General features: G+C 38.2%; 1 protein-coding gene across 1 annotated transcript in view; it reads right to left on the bottom strand.

Moving 5' to 3' along the window:
• Positions 1-5,981: 5,981 nt before the first annotated feature.
• The window catches only part of LOC116704040 (leukemia inhibitory factor receptor), a 20,627-nt gene continuing 12,732 nt past the window's right edge, over positions 5,982-13,876 (bottom strand). Inside the window, exons 14-18 of the mRNA XM_032539229.1 lie at positions 13,343-13,504; positions 11,994-12,122; positions 11,785-11,878; positions 11,599-11,650; positions 5,982-7,769 (exon numbers count right to left, since the gene is read on the bottom strand). Of these exons, the coding sequence (XP_032395120.1) occupies positions 7,296-7,769; positions 11,599-11,650; positions 11,785-11,878; positions 11,994-12,122; positions 13,343-13,504 (911 nt within the window). The 3' untranslated portion in view covers positions 5,982-7,295. The remainder of the gene's footprint in view (positions 7,770-11,598; positions 11,651-11,784; positions 11,879-11,993; positions 12,123-13,342; positions 13,505-13,876) is intronic.

Genomic DNA, 13,876 nt, shown 5'->3' with positions numbered 1-13,876 from the left:
GTGTGTGTGTGTGTGTGAGAGAGAGAGAGAGCGAGATCACAAATCAGTGTTTACCTAGGCTGGGCGAAGTAATTACAGTTCTTACAGTAGGTGTGGCAAACACACAAACCCACACTCCCGTAAATATAGAAGATGTGTTCACTGTCTGTTCAGAGGAAAATAAATCGAGTTGTCTGGGAACAAAATATGTACAGGCAGTCTGGACAGCACTCCAATTAATACTTTTTAATGCCAGATGGGTGTGGGGTCCTTCAACATGTTTCTCAGGCAGTCTTGATTGAGATTAATGGCACATGAGAGAGGAGAGGACTTCCATTTGTCAAAGGAAGTCCCCCGGCAGTCTAAAACCTACAGCAGCACTACTAAGACCTGGTCCAAGGCCAACCTGGACTGATGGCGGCACCTGTTTGTGAAATGTTGTCGATATATACTACTTGTTGTGTAATCCATTCTACCAACTTCTACGATTATGAATCATATTTGTCGTGACCAGTCAGATGGCCAGGTGTCTGCCTGTTAACCCTCGCGTTGTCGTCCCCTCGACCTGCAACTCTGTGTTTTTCTGGGTTGAAATTGTTTATTTTGTTGTTCTTTTTCTAAACTTTTCTCAACATTTTTGTCAATTTCATTATATTTATATTTCACTTTTTTTTTTAAATTGTGTTTTATTGGGAGTTGAGGTGGAGGCAGTTCAGTCGTACAAATAGCTCGGGCTGTGGCTGGACAGCAAACTGGACTGGACAACAAACAGCAGCCACCTGTACAGGAAGACACAGAGCCGGCTGCACTTCCTGGGAGGCTGCGCTCCTTTAACATCTGCGAAAACTGCTGTGGATGTTCTCATTCTGTGGTCACCAGGGTCCTCTTCTACACGTGGTGTGCTGGGGGGGCAGCATATCCAAAAGAAACCCACAGGCTGGAAAAACTGATGAGGCGGGCCGGCTCTGTGGTCGGCATGAAGCTGGCACTCACTGGTGACGGTGGCAGAGAGAGGACACTGGCACAACTGCTGGACATTACTGACAATCCCAGCCACCCCCTGCACCCCGTCATCAGCACCCAGGAGCCGGTTCAGTGGAAGGCTGCTCCTTCCCAAGTGCCGGACCAACAGACTCAAGGACTCCTTTGTCCCTCATGCCATCAGACTCTACAACCCTCACTAGGGGAGGAGGAAATAGGGCAGAGAGGACCATACATACATACATAATACATACAATACATACATACATACATACATACATACATGCCTACAGGCACACCTGGACTTAAATTCACACCTGGTCACTTTATAATAATTTTTAACACTGGACTCAACACTGACACTTTAATAATAATTATGGCTTTTCTTTGTTTATTTGACAATGTTCTTATTGTTGTTATTATTTTTATTGGTATTTTGTTGATTTGTTGTCTTTATACTGTCTTTTTATCTATTTTTATTTCTTTGTTCTTGCTAAAACTGCTGCTGGAACTTTCAATTTCCTGCGGAGTCATCCCAAAGGATCTAAAGAGAAGTCGAAGTCTAGTCCATTTTTTTTTTTAATTGTCGCTTTTGTAAGAATTTTGATGTTTTCTTGTCACTTTTTTGACGTTTTTTTATTATGTTTTAGTCAATTTTTACATTTCTTTTGTTGCTTTTTCTAAGATTTTGGTGTCACTTTTTTGACGTTTTTTTGAATATGTGTCTATTCCTTTTTTTTTTTTTTCAAGTTTTGTCGCTTTTTCAAATGACATTGATTTTTTTGTCACTTTTTTGACTTTTTTTAAATTATGTTTAAGTCATTTTTTGATGTTTTTTTGTTGCTTTTTCCAATGTTTTTGATGCTTTTTGTCACTTTTTGGATAATTCTTTAATTATGTTTTAGTCAATTAAAAAAAAAAAAAAAATTCTCACTTTTTCTAATGTTTTTGATGTTTTTTTGGTCACTTTTTCCAATGCTCCTTTGATCTAGTTCTGATCTAGAAAGTTTTTATAAACGGGTCATATTGGACCCGAGGACAACAGGAGGGTTAAAAAGAAGTTTCTCCTCGCCGCTGACGTCCTAAAAGTTTGCTTTTGAATGGAATTGTAAATTACAGAGTGTGGTCTAGATCTGTTCTATCTGTATAGTGAATGAAAACTGAATGACATATGAAATGAAAACACAGGACGCAGTGAGCCTGTCTCCCAGATCAGATGCTGTTTGGATCCACACTGACGCTGACTTCACTCTGAGGTTATTTGGCTGTTCAGGGCGAGAGTCCACTGAGCGTAATGGAAAAAAATCTCTCTCTCACATCTGAAAGTCATCAGCTGCCATGACATCGTGTGAACAAACAGGCGTGATGGCGTCATACTGGGCGAGAGAGAGAGAGAGAGAGAGAGAGAGAGAGAGAGAGAGAGAGAGAGAGAGAGAACTACTTCTTTAAATTGAAATTGAATGTGTTCCCAATACAAAAATCATAACAACTTAATAACAGGACTGTTCAGGCTTCATGACTAAGAAAGAAGACACATCACATAAACCTGCAGTATATGATAGGCGGAGATTTTTTATGAGTAATTTTATCTTAATACTCACACACCCATGTGTGCGTTTAAAGAGTTATTATGTACTCAATCATCCATTCTTGCTGTTAAATTAGACAAAACAATGAAGTTGTTTGCTACAACCGGGCTGGTGAATTCATCCCTTCATTTTAATTATATAGTGCAGTTTAGTGAGTTTCTATCTGAAAAGATGAGGCTGGTGCCCTGGGACGCGTTCTCCGTCTCGGTGTGTTGTTTGTGTTTCTTTAATATTTAAAAATAATGAAAAAAAAACATTTGATCACAACAACAACAAGAAAAGATGAGGCTGGTATTATTCTAGATTTCTTATTAACTCTCGTGTTGTCCTCGGGTCAAATTTGACCGGTTTACAAAAACTTTCTAGATCAGAAACGAACGTTGAAAACTGTGACAAATGTTGGAAAAAAAAAACTACAAAAAACCTACAAAAAACATCCACAAAAACACTTTTTTCAAACGCTGAAAAAGGGACCCAATAAAATCTGTAAAAGCGACAAAAAAACCTCAAAAACATTGGAAAAAGCAACAAAGAAATTGTGAAAAGAATTGACAAAAAAAACGTCAAAAAGTGACCAAAAAAAAGGAGGAAAACAGACAAAAGCGTTGAGAAAAGGGGAGGAAAAGAACAACAAAATGTTAAAATTTCAGGGTTAACACAAAAATCTGATAAATACACAAAAGCAACAATGGAAGCAGAGCTGCAAAGATGAATCCATTAAATCAATCAGTCATCCACTGGTAACTTTTATGATAATCAATTCATTCCTTTGAGTCATTTTTTAATGAAAAACAAGTACAAATCTCTCGGATTCCAGCTTGTTAAAAGTGAATATCTTCTAGTTTCTTCTCTCCTCTGGGACAGGACACTGAATGTCTTTGACTTGTGGACAAAACGAGACATTTGAGGACGTCAACGTGGACTGGTCCACATTTTCAACCATTTTCGGTGAAATAATAGTTAGTTGCAGCCCTAAATGAACGCATCCTAATAACAAGTGTTGTGTGTGTCTTCAAAGCATGATATACCTGTATAAAATAACTCTGTAAAATAATAAAAATAATGTCAAAATACTCCACGCCTGCATCCAAAATCAAAGGACAGAAGATTTGTTGTACAAACCCCGATTCCACTGAAGTTGGGACGTTGTGAATAAAAACAGAATCCAATGATCTGCAAATCCTTTTCAACCTATATTCATCTGCATACGCTACATAGACAAGATATTTCACGTTTAAAGATCAACTTGATTGTTTTTTGCAAATATTCATACATTTTGAATCATATTCCTGCAACACGTTTAAAAAAAAAAAGAACCCTGGACAGGGTCACGTTTACGACTGTGTTACATCACCGTTCCTTTTAAGAAACCTCAAATGTTTGGGAACTGAGGAGACTTATTCAATATATACTGTATATGTATACATTTTATATATATCCCCTGCGAAGAAATGACCAAAACTGCGTAGCGCACCTTTAACTGAGTGATATGCAGTGCTGGGTAGTGTAGTGGTTCTGATTAAACCTAGTGGACGGGCTCATAAGCCAAAAAAAAAAAGATTGAGAACCACAGGTTTGAATTTTAAAAATGCATCGCATGATAGAAACTCATCATATGCTTTATTTAATCAGAAAAGGCATTATGGCCTGCAGCTGTCGCATGAAGAGCACGATATCTGCTTCTTCAGTAGAATAGAATAATAGAAAGTCTTTATTGTCATTATACACTAGTGCAGTACCTGTGAAGCAACCCCTTTACAATGTCAAATAGAAAAATATGAAGTATAAAAATATAAAGTATAGGTAGTGCAGAAAAAAAGACCTGGTGCACAGTCCTGAGAGCAACTATTTACATGTATAAAATAGCTTTGTATATACAGTGCATTATGCAATAATTAGTTTAGCATTAATAAATAAAAATTGCATTGTAATTATATGAAAGGAAAATGCACAGAATTCCAGTGTCCTTTTAGGTATTATGTACAAGTATAAAGTTGCATTAAATGGAAATACATGAAGAGTAGTACCTCATAATTGCCCTTAAGCACAGTACTTGAGTACTTGCTTTTGGCCCCTGACCTGTACTGTGTACTGCAACAGTTCAGTCTAGGTCCACGCGATCCTCTCATAAGTAAATGTAGCGCTATAGCTCCCTCTTGTGCTTTTTTGCCACATATTCATCATCATAGTTCAAATCCATATCAGTTCAAATGGACCCTTGTCTCAGTATGAAGTGAAACCGGTTCAGTAACAACATCTTTATTGAAGAAGCTCGGCCAAAGCTTCAGCAGACGGATGGTCTGGTGAAGACTCTCTGAGGACGACAGGAGGATTTAACCCTCCTGGCGGGGCAAATTTGGCCCGTTTTTAAAATTTCTATATCAGAAATATAGGTTTCTATCCACCAAACTGCCCAAAAATAACATGGATGGTTCCACACGACGTTCTTCACAAGTAAAATTAAAGATCAGTTTCTTTCATTACATTTTGGGAGATTTATTCCATATTATAGCATATTTCTGCTGTTTACTCTCAAACATGAGGTGTGATTTCATAAAAATGATGTGTATTGACCATAAATTCCAAGAGTAAGGCTGAATCCCATTTCTCCATCTTACCCCTACCCCTTGGCCCTTGAAACCAAGGGGTAAGTGGTAGGGGTGAAAACATACCCCTATGAAATGGGACACCACTTGGTGACATCACCATGCAGTATTGATCACAAACCTCCAAGATGGCGTCTCTGTCTGTTGATTGTGTGGGTTTGGACAACAGTGTCATATGGATTTAAATATTTCTATCTTTTAGGTTCACTTTGGTGGTGCAGAGGCAGATGTTCTTATCTGTGTAGTACTTAGGTCAGGTAGGGATTCAGCCTAAGTGTGAAACTAGTGTTTGTAATTGTGTTAGAAAAAGTGTTAGGGGTGTATATACTGGTGAGAAAAAAGGTTGAAAACACAGAAAGTGACAATCAGACAAACAAAGCGACAAAAAGGGAACAAAAATATCAAAAAAGCGATAAAATGACAAAAAAAGCAACAACAACAACCGCAACTCAACAAAAAGTGCCAGAAGCCTAGAAAAAAATGCAAATAAATCTTGAAATATTATTTCTTTAGCTGGGGAGGACAACACAAGGGTTAATAACAGAGATTTGATTAAAGTAAATGAATGATTCAAATCTATGTCTTATTTTAAACCTTAATGGTTACCACGTGGCCCAATATTATCTAAAATGATTTATATTAAAAAGTATCCACCCACCTTGAAAGCTTTTATGTTTTATTGTTTTACAACACTGAAAAAGACAATTAAATGCCAAAGTTTTAACAGATATCGGCAAAATGAATGAAAATACTTACAAATCTAAAGTATTAACCCCTTTTATTTTGAGGTACATACAGTAGTTCACAAGGTAAATGCATTCTTCTAATTCATTTAAAACGTATGTACACATACACAGCCAACTGCATTGGAAAAAATTACAGTCAAGTTTTATTATACAATAAATTCACAGTGTATACTTCTTCATCTGGGATCATTCATGACACAACAAGGCCAACAACAAGACGTCTCCAGATTCCCAGCCATCAAGGTCTTGACCCAGAAGGGTTAAGTCAAGGGGCAGGGGCAACTGAACTTGCTTTAGTTTCCTTTAGGCGTTAAAGGAACACGCCGACTTATTGGGACTTTAGCGTACTCACCGTGTCCCTCAGAGTTAGACAAGTCCAGACATACCCTTCATCACCCTGTGTGCTGTATCTGACGCCCCCAGCATTAGCTTAGCTTAGCTTAGCTTAGCCTGCAGGTTCTAGCTAGTAACTAGCTACTGCTCCCAATAAGTGACAAAATAACACCAACATGTTCCTATATACATGTTGTGGTTTGTATAGTCACAGGGTGTACAAATAACAAGGTCACATGACACCCAGCCATCTTCTAACCGCACTAACCGTACTAACTGGGAACTATATTCTCAGAAAGACGAAGCGCTGCTATTTGGGCGTAGGGATTAGCGCAACACCGAAAAGCCCCGTTACTTCCATCCAGCATTTTGTCTTCCTGCCACCTTTAAGATTGCCTGCCTTCCACGAATCAAGACTCCTTCCGCTGTGAGCCGCTTTCACTCAGTACTCATTTAATAATCGGCCCGCTGCCTCCTTGTCTCTACACTGCATTTTTGGGTCCAAGCCTGCTATTTTCTTACACGTGACAAAAACAGAAACAAGATCAGCAACTGACAATGACCACAATAGCTGGAGAAGAAAAGAACAAACTCAACAACATTGTCAAAAACGCACAAGGACCTTCAACAACTTGGGCCCCTGAAGGCCACGAACACCCAAAAACAGTTTTGTGTCATGTGTGTTAGAATGCTAACAGCACTAAACACAAAGTACAGCGTAAAGGAGAAATTGAAACTGTTACCTGATGATGGCGCTACTCGTTCTCTGGGATCATGAAGGTCCGTAACAAAGTTCATGGCAATAGTTGCTTTCAATGACAACCAACGACGTCTACCTCATGGTGGCTCTACATGAGGGGTTAGGGGATCACCAAAGTATGATTTAGTGACTAGGGGCCTTGAATGTCTGTTATGAATTTCATAGCGATCTACCCACTAGTTGTTGAGCTATTTCAGCATAGACCTGAGTAGTGGACATACAATCATCTCCATTCCTTAAGATTGCTTTCTGGCCTCCCTACTTAGCATACCGGCATTGCATGCAGAAGCTATCTGGAAGATTACTGTGGTAACAATATGTAACTAAAGACACAGGGTATAGGATCCTCTGGACCTTCTTCTGTCTGGTGTGTAGTGAAGGTCTCGGTGTGATCATGAGGCTGGTATCCATTGGAGCTTCTCTCTAGAGACGTTCCCTCCTGAAGCTCAGGACGTGAGTTGGATTGCGGATTCCCAGGCTGCATTATCAGGTTGTATGACGCATTAGGAAATTCCCTTCTAAATGGAGAAGATGGTAACCATGACTGAGATGGGATGGCTGTATATGGTAAACTGAGGGGCGGTGGGGTGGGCTTTTCCAGGGTCTGGTTGTAGTAACCAATTGGAGTTTGTGAAAAAACAAATGGCATGTTCTCCTGGCTGACCAAACCATCTGTTGGTGCTCCTGCACTACAATACAGTTCCGGAACATCCGTGATATCTGCTTCACTATAGTGACACTGATCCATGTGAATATGATGACATCCATGTTCACCCTGAAAAACAAACAAAATAACCTCACATTAATTTAAAGATGGGGGGTAGAAGGGTGTTGCAAAAATGCAATGGCCTCTGAACCCATATTGTTTGGCATGTACTTAATCATAAACCAAGTAAAAAAATGACATGATGACAGAAAGGAAAAGTTGGCACATACTAAGAAAGCTCGGGGTTAGGGTTATTAAAAGAGACTTCAGTACAGTATTAGGGACCACTAGTCTTATAAGAGACTTCAGATACAGTATTAGGGACCACTAAGGTCTATATAAAAGAGACTTCAGATACGTATTAGGGACCACTAAGGTCTATATAAAGAGACTTAGATACAGTATTAGGGACCACTAAGGCTATTAAAAGAGACTTCAGATACAGTATTAGGGACCACTAAGGTCTATATAAGTTAAAGAGACTTCAGATACAGTATTAGGGGACCACTAAGGTCTATAAGAGACTTCAGATACAGTATTAGGGACCACTAAGGTCTATATAAAAGAGACTTCAGAACAGTATTAGGGGACCACTAAGGTCTATATAAAAGAGACTTCAGATACAGTATTAGGGACCACTAAGGTCTATATAAAAGAGACTTCAGATACAGTATTAGGGACCACTAAGGTCTATATAAAGACTTCAGATACAGTATTAGGGACCACTAGGTCTATATAAAGAGACTACAGATACAGTATTAGGGACCACTAAGGTCTATATAAAAGAGACTCAGATACAGTATTAGGATAGGCACACACTAAGGTCTATATAAAAGACTTCAGATACAGTATTAGGGACCACTAAGGTCTATATAAAGAGCTTCAGATACAGTATAGGGACCACTAAGGTTCTATAAAAGGACTTCAGATACATATAGGGGACCACTAAGGTCTATATAAAAGAGACTTCAGATACAGTATTAGGGACCACTAAGGTCTATATAAAAGGACTCAGATACAGTATTAGGGACCACAGGTCTATATAAAAGACTTCAGATACAGTATTAGGGGACCACTAAGGTCTATAAAAGAGACTTCGATACAGTATTAGGGACACTAAGGTCTATATAAAAGAGACTTCAGATACAGTATTAGGGGACCACTAAGGTCTATATAAAGAGACTTCAGATACGTATTAAGGGACCACTAAGGTCTATATAAGAGACTTCAGATACAGTATTGGACCACTAAGGTCTATATAAAAGAGACTTCAGATACAGTATTAGGGGACCCACTAAGGTCTATATAAAAGAGACTTAGATACAGTATTAGGGACACTAAGGTCTATATAAAGAGACTTCAGATACAGTATTAGGGGACCACTAAGGTCTATATAAAAGAGACTTCAGATACAGTATAGGGACCACTAAGGTCTATATAAAAGAGACTTCAGATACAGTATTAGGGACCACTAAGGTCTAATAAAGAGACTCAGATACAGTATTAGGGAGCACTAAGGTCTATATAAAGGACTTCAGATAGCATTAGGGACCACTAAGGTCTATATAAAAGAGACTTCGATACAGTATTAGGGACACTAAGGTCTATATAAAAGAGCTTCAGATACAGTATTAGGGAGCACTAAGGTCTATATAAAGGACTTCAGTACCGTATTAGGGACCACTAAGGTCTATATAAAAGAGACTTCAGATACAGTATTAGGGGACACTAAGGTCTTATAAAGGACTTCAGATACAGTATAGGGACACATAAGGTCTATAAAAGAGACTTCAGATACAGTATTAGGGACACAAGGTCATCTAAAAAGGACATCAGATACGTATTAAGGGACCACTAAGGTCTATATGAAGAGGACTTCAGATACAGTTTAGGGACCACTAAGGTCTATAAAGAGACTTCAGATACAGTATTAGGGACCACTAAGGTCTATATAAAAAGAGACTTCAGATACAGTATAAGGGACCACTAAGGTCTATATTAAAGAGACTCAGATACAGTATTAGGGGACCACTAAGGTCTATATAAAGAGACTTCAGATACAGTATAGGGACCACTAAGGTCTATATAAAAGAGACTTCAGATACAGTATTAGGGACCACTAAGGTCTATATAAAAGAGACTTCAGATACAGTATTAGGGGCACACTAAGGTCTAATAAAAGAGATCAGACAGTATTAGGGACCACTAGGTCTATATAAAAGAGACTTCAGATAGCATTAGGGACCACTAAGGTCTATATAAAAGAGATTCAGATACAGTATTAGGGACACTAAGGTCTATATAAAAGGACTTCAGACGTATTAGGGCACATCTAGGTCTATATAAAAGAGACTTCAGATACAGTATTAGGGACCACTAAGGTCTATATAAAAGCATCTAAAGAACACCATGTTTAGACATAAAATGCTTAGCCTATTAGCCTAGGTTAATTCACATTTTATTCATTTTTATCCTTCAGATTTGCTAGTTTTAGTTGATGACAATCACACATAGTCCAGTGGTAGTTAACAAAAAGTAATTATATTTTAGTTAAACCTTCCTTATTACTTTTAGTCAAAACGTTTTCTCTGAATTTTGCCACTTTTGTTCTTTAGTCTTATTCTTGTGTCAAATGTTTGAACAGTTAATCTAGTCTCGCCAAAATGATAAGTTTGCAGTTTTAGTCCTATCTATCTTATAATATGATGAAAGACACAGGTGCAAACCAACAACTTTATCTTCCCTTCACCTGTTCAACTGAATGAAGCAGTTTACATAACAGACACTCGGCTGTCCTGCTGTTTATACAGACATGTGAACTGTCCGCCTATTTCAGATACACCGATGTGATTGGTGCAGCTCGGCTACAAGGGCATAGTTAATGAGCAGCATGACTCGATGCCAGAGCGACTCGCTGAGAAAATTCAAATTCTCTCACGAGAACTCTGGATTTCCAGGGTAATAACCACCCTCAATGCTGCAAAAAAATAATGGGCAGTATGGAAGCTGATGTGAAATAGATCAACGCAATGACAGAAAGTATGCACGCCTGTAGATGTATGTATGTTCATACTGTTTTACGCAATGACTGGGTGTGTTTATGTATGCTGATAATGTTGCTATATGTTTCTATTTATTCTTTTTTTAAGTAACACTAGCACGTACATTATATTTTTATAGACTCAATGAATGATGCACTGACTGAAGAGCACTGTACCTGTGACAGTGACAATAAAGACCTATTCCATTCTAGAATAACCAGTCTCTCCTGAGAGCCGATCTGCACCGCTTAACATGCAAAACGGCAGACTTTATGTATTATAGTAACACCATTTTCTGGACTGACTAAGCTGAAATAAAGATTTTTTTTTAACTACATTTTAGACATGTCTTTTTTAGACTTTTGATGAACACTGCCTCATGATGGTGCTGGAGATAAAATCAGGATCACAAAAGTCATTAGGATCCATCCTCTGGGGACCATGAATGGCTGTACAAAATCTCAAAGCAACAGGTGTCAGTTTAGAGAGAATGTTTAAAATAAAAGGAATCAGAAAGAGAGATATCCTGACTTTAAGTCTCTGATATTGAAAAATGTTGGATCCCACTCATTAGACCGCCCCTGCCTTTTAAATGTTCTCATCTTCCAAACTTCTGTCTTTAGTTTCTTTTACAGGCTTGGTCAAAAAATTGGAAGTCTTAAGCCCGGTTGGAGCTAATGCTGATGACATCACTATGACATCAACAGGTTTGTTTTCTCAGACTTTAGAAAGCCACCTGCAGAGCCACATAATACAACGTTTTCTGAGTTTGAGTAATACTCCTCATGACAAGTAAACTGATATATCAATGTGTGATTAGTGGAGTGCCCCTTTAAGACATGGTTGTGAGGACCTACCGTTGATGTCAACACTGGCTTTGGAATTGGAGGATAGACCGTAGCTTTGATACTGTTGGAAGAATGCATAGGAATAAGTTACACAGGTATGGCAACACCATTCAGTCATTCTAATAAAACCACCAAAGTACCATTAGAGGCAACAATTGAGCTAATTTCACAGAAAATGAGTGTTGACTTGCTTACCATGTCCAATGTCTGTAGCAAACAATAGTGATGAGGGAAAGGAGACCAAAAGCAATGGCAAGGGAAATGAAGACCGCCTTGATCATGTTATCAGCTGTTGAGAAGAACAGAAGTTGATCGGATAAAGCAACAAATTCGAGATTTGATTGTGTTTCCTGATTTGTACACAAGTGAAAATAGTGATCTGAAATGAAAAAGTTGCAACGTACTCAGTGAATTCAAGGTGGCAGTGATGGATGTATCGCCGCATTCTCCAACCGCCGTCCGTGCCTTTACGGTGAATGTGTAGGAACTGATTTTAAGGTTTCTTGCTGTCAGGCTAGTGGCCTCGGGATTGTCTGAACCAAACAAAAGGGATTGTCATTAGTATTAAACATCCTGTAGATTCATCATCACAATTTCACACTATAGAGGGCTTTCCGATTGGTAAAGTCAGAAGGTCTGCATTACGTATAAACGTAACGCTTCAGGTCCCCCTGTTTAACATTTACTCCATAAGCAGCTATAACGACCGGCAACTTCCGGGCCTGAAAAGTGAAGCCAATGCAGAAGTGCATTAAACCCCCCGTTTGGATCTTGAGCAAGGCACCTAACCCCCTGAACCGCTCAGGGTGCTGGTCCAACACTGGCAGCCCACTCACTCTGACATCTCTCCATTAGTGCATGTATAGGTACTGAGTGTGTGTGTGTATTTCAGGCCGGTGTGTAGTGTGTAATAACATCACAGTGTGAATTGTAATTTCCCCATATGGAAGAGAAGAGAGTTAAAATAAATTATCTCATTTCAAAAAGTCTGTTTTTATAGAAGTCTGTGGAGAAAAGAAAAAACTCTATTAAAAACTGTTTTACTTTATGTCATTCAATATCTGTTTTTACAACTATTCTGCCTCTGCCTCTATTTAGATGCTGAAGAGTTTTTGTTATAGACATAAATATAGTTATAGACATAAATAAACGCGTACATCTGCTTACAACTACATTACAATGTGTTATTAGAAACCATATATTACATGTTTAACCCTCCTGTTGTCCTCAGGGTCAAATTGACCCGTTTCCAAAACAATTATATATATGAACTATGACCAAAGAACGTTGTAAAAAGCTTCAAAAGTGCAGGAAGAATTCAACTAAAATTTTTTTTTAAACGCTGAAAAAAGTGACCGAACAAAAATCAGAAAAAAAAAATCGCCAAAGGTGACAAAAAATTACAAAAAAAATGGTGAATGTGAGAAAAAACATTGTTAAAAAAACTACAAAAACATAATAAAAGTGACAAAAAAAAATGGAAAAAAAATCTACAAAAAAAATTAAGAGAAGTGTAGGAAAAAAAACAAGGAAGACAACACAAGGGTCAAATACTGCTTGTAAATGGGGGAAATAAAGTCGCAATACTGAGGTAATTGATATGAAGGTTTGTAAAGGTGTATCCTGACATGCAAATGTGATCTATATTCTATATTTGTAAATGTGTATACACATTGAGAATGCATAATAGGTCCTGTGTGTAACCCTGGTTCTCCGTGGACTTTCAATAGAAAATGACAGGGTGTCACAATACCTGTGCTGAAGTTGAAGACTTTCTCGTTGTTGTCCAGACAATACAGGACGTAGCCTTGGACAAAAGCAGTCTGCTCTCTTAGAGGTACAGGCTCCCAGGATACCTCGTAATCCCAGTTCTGCTGTTGCCCCCTCAAGGATTTAAACAGGTTGTTTTGTATCTCTGTAAATAGAAAGTACTAATGTTGCAATAGTCACTCATATAGACACATATTCACTTATATATATCTCCTACCTTGCACTCTGTATATACTGTAGCATATGTTATTTATTCACACTATAGCACATTAAGCACTTCTGGTTAGACACTAACCAAATTTCATTAAACTGTACTTGTGACAACAAAGTTGAATCTAATCTAAAACAGCGTAACATGGGTGAAACCCTATTGGACAAAGTGCTTTTTTAAATTTGTTTTCCATTTTACAGATTTATTAAGCTGAAAGTGCTCCACAGAAATATCAAATGTTTCAATTAATGAAACAGTTAAAGAAAGTCTGTTCGCCTCCACCGGGAAGCTAACGTTAGTTTAGCT

This window comes from Etheostoma spectabile, chromosome 16, assembly GCF_008692095.1.
Source record: "Etheostoma spectabile isolate EspeVRDwgs_2016 chromosome 16, UIUC_Espe_1.0, whole genome shotgun sequence".
In the NCBI taxonomy this organism is placed as follows: domain Eukaryota; kingdom Metazoa; phylum Chordata; class Actinopteri; order Perciformes; family Percidae; genus Etheostoma; species Etheostoma spectabile.
The sequence above is the reverse complement of the archived record's forward strand: the minus strand, read 5'-3'. Positions and strand labels throughout refer to the sequence as shown.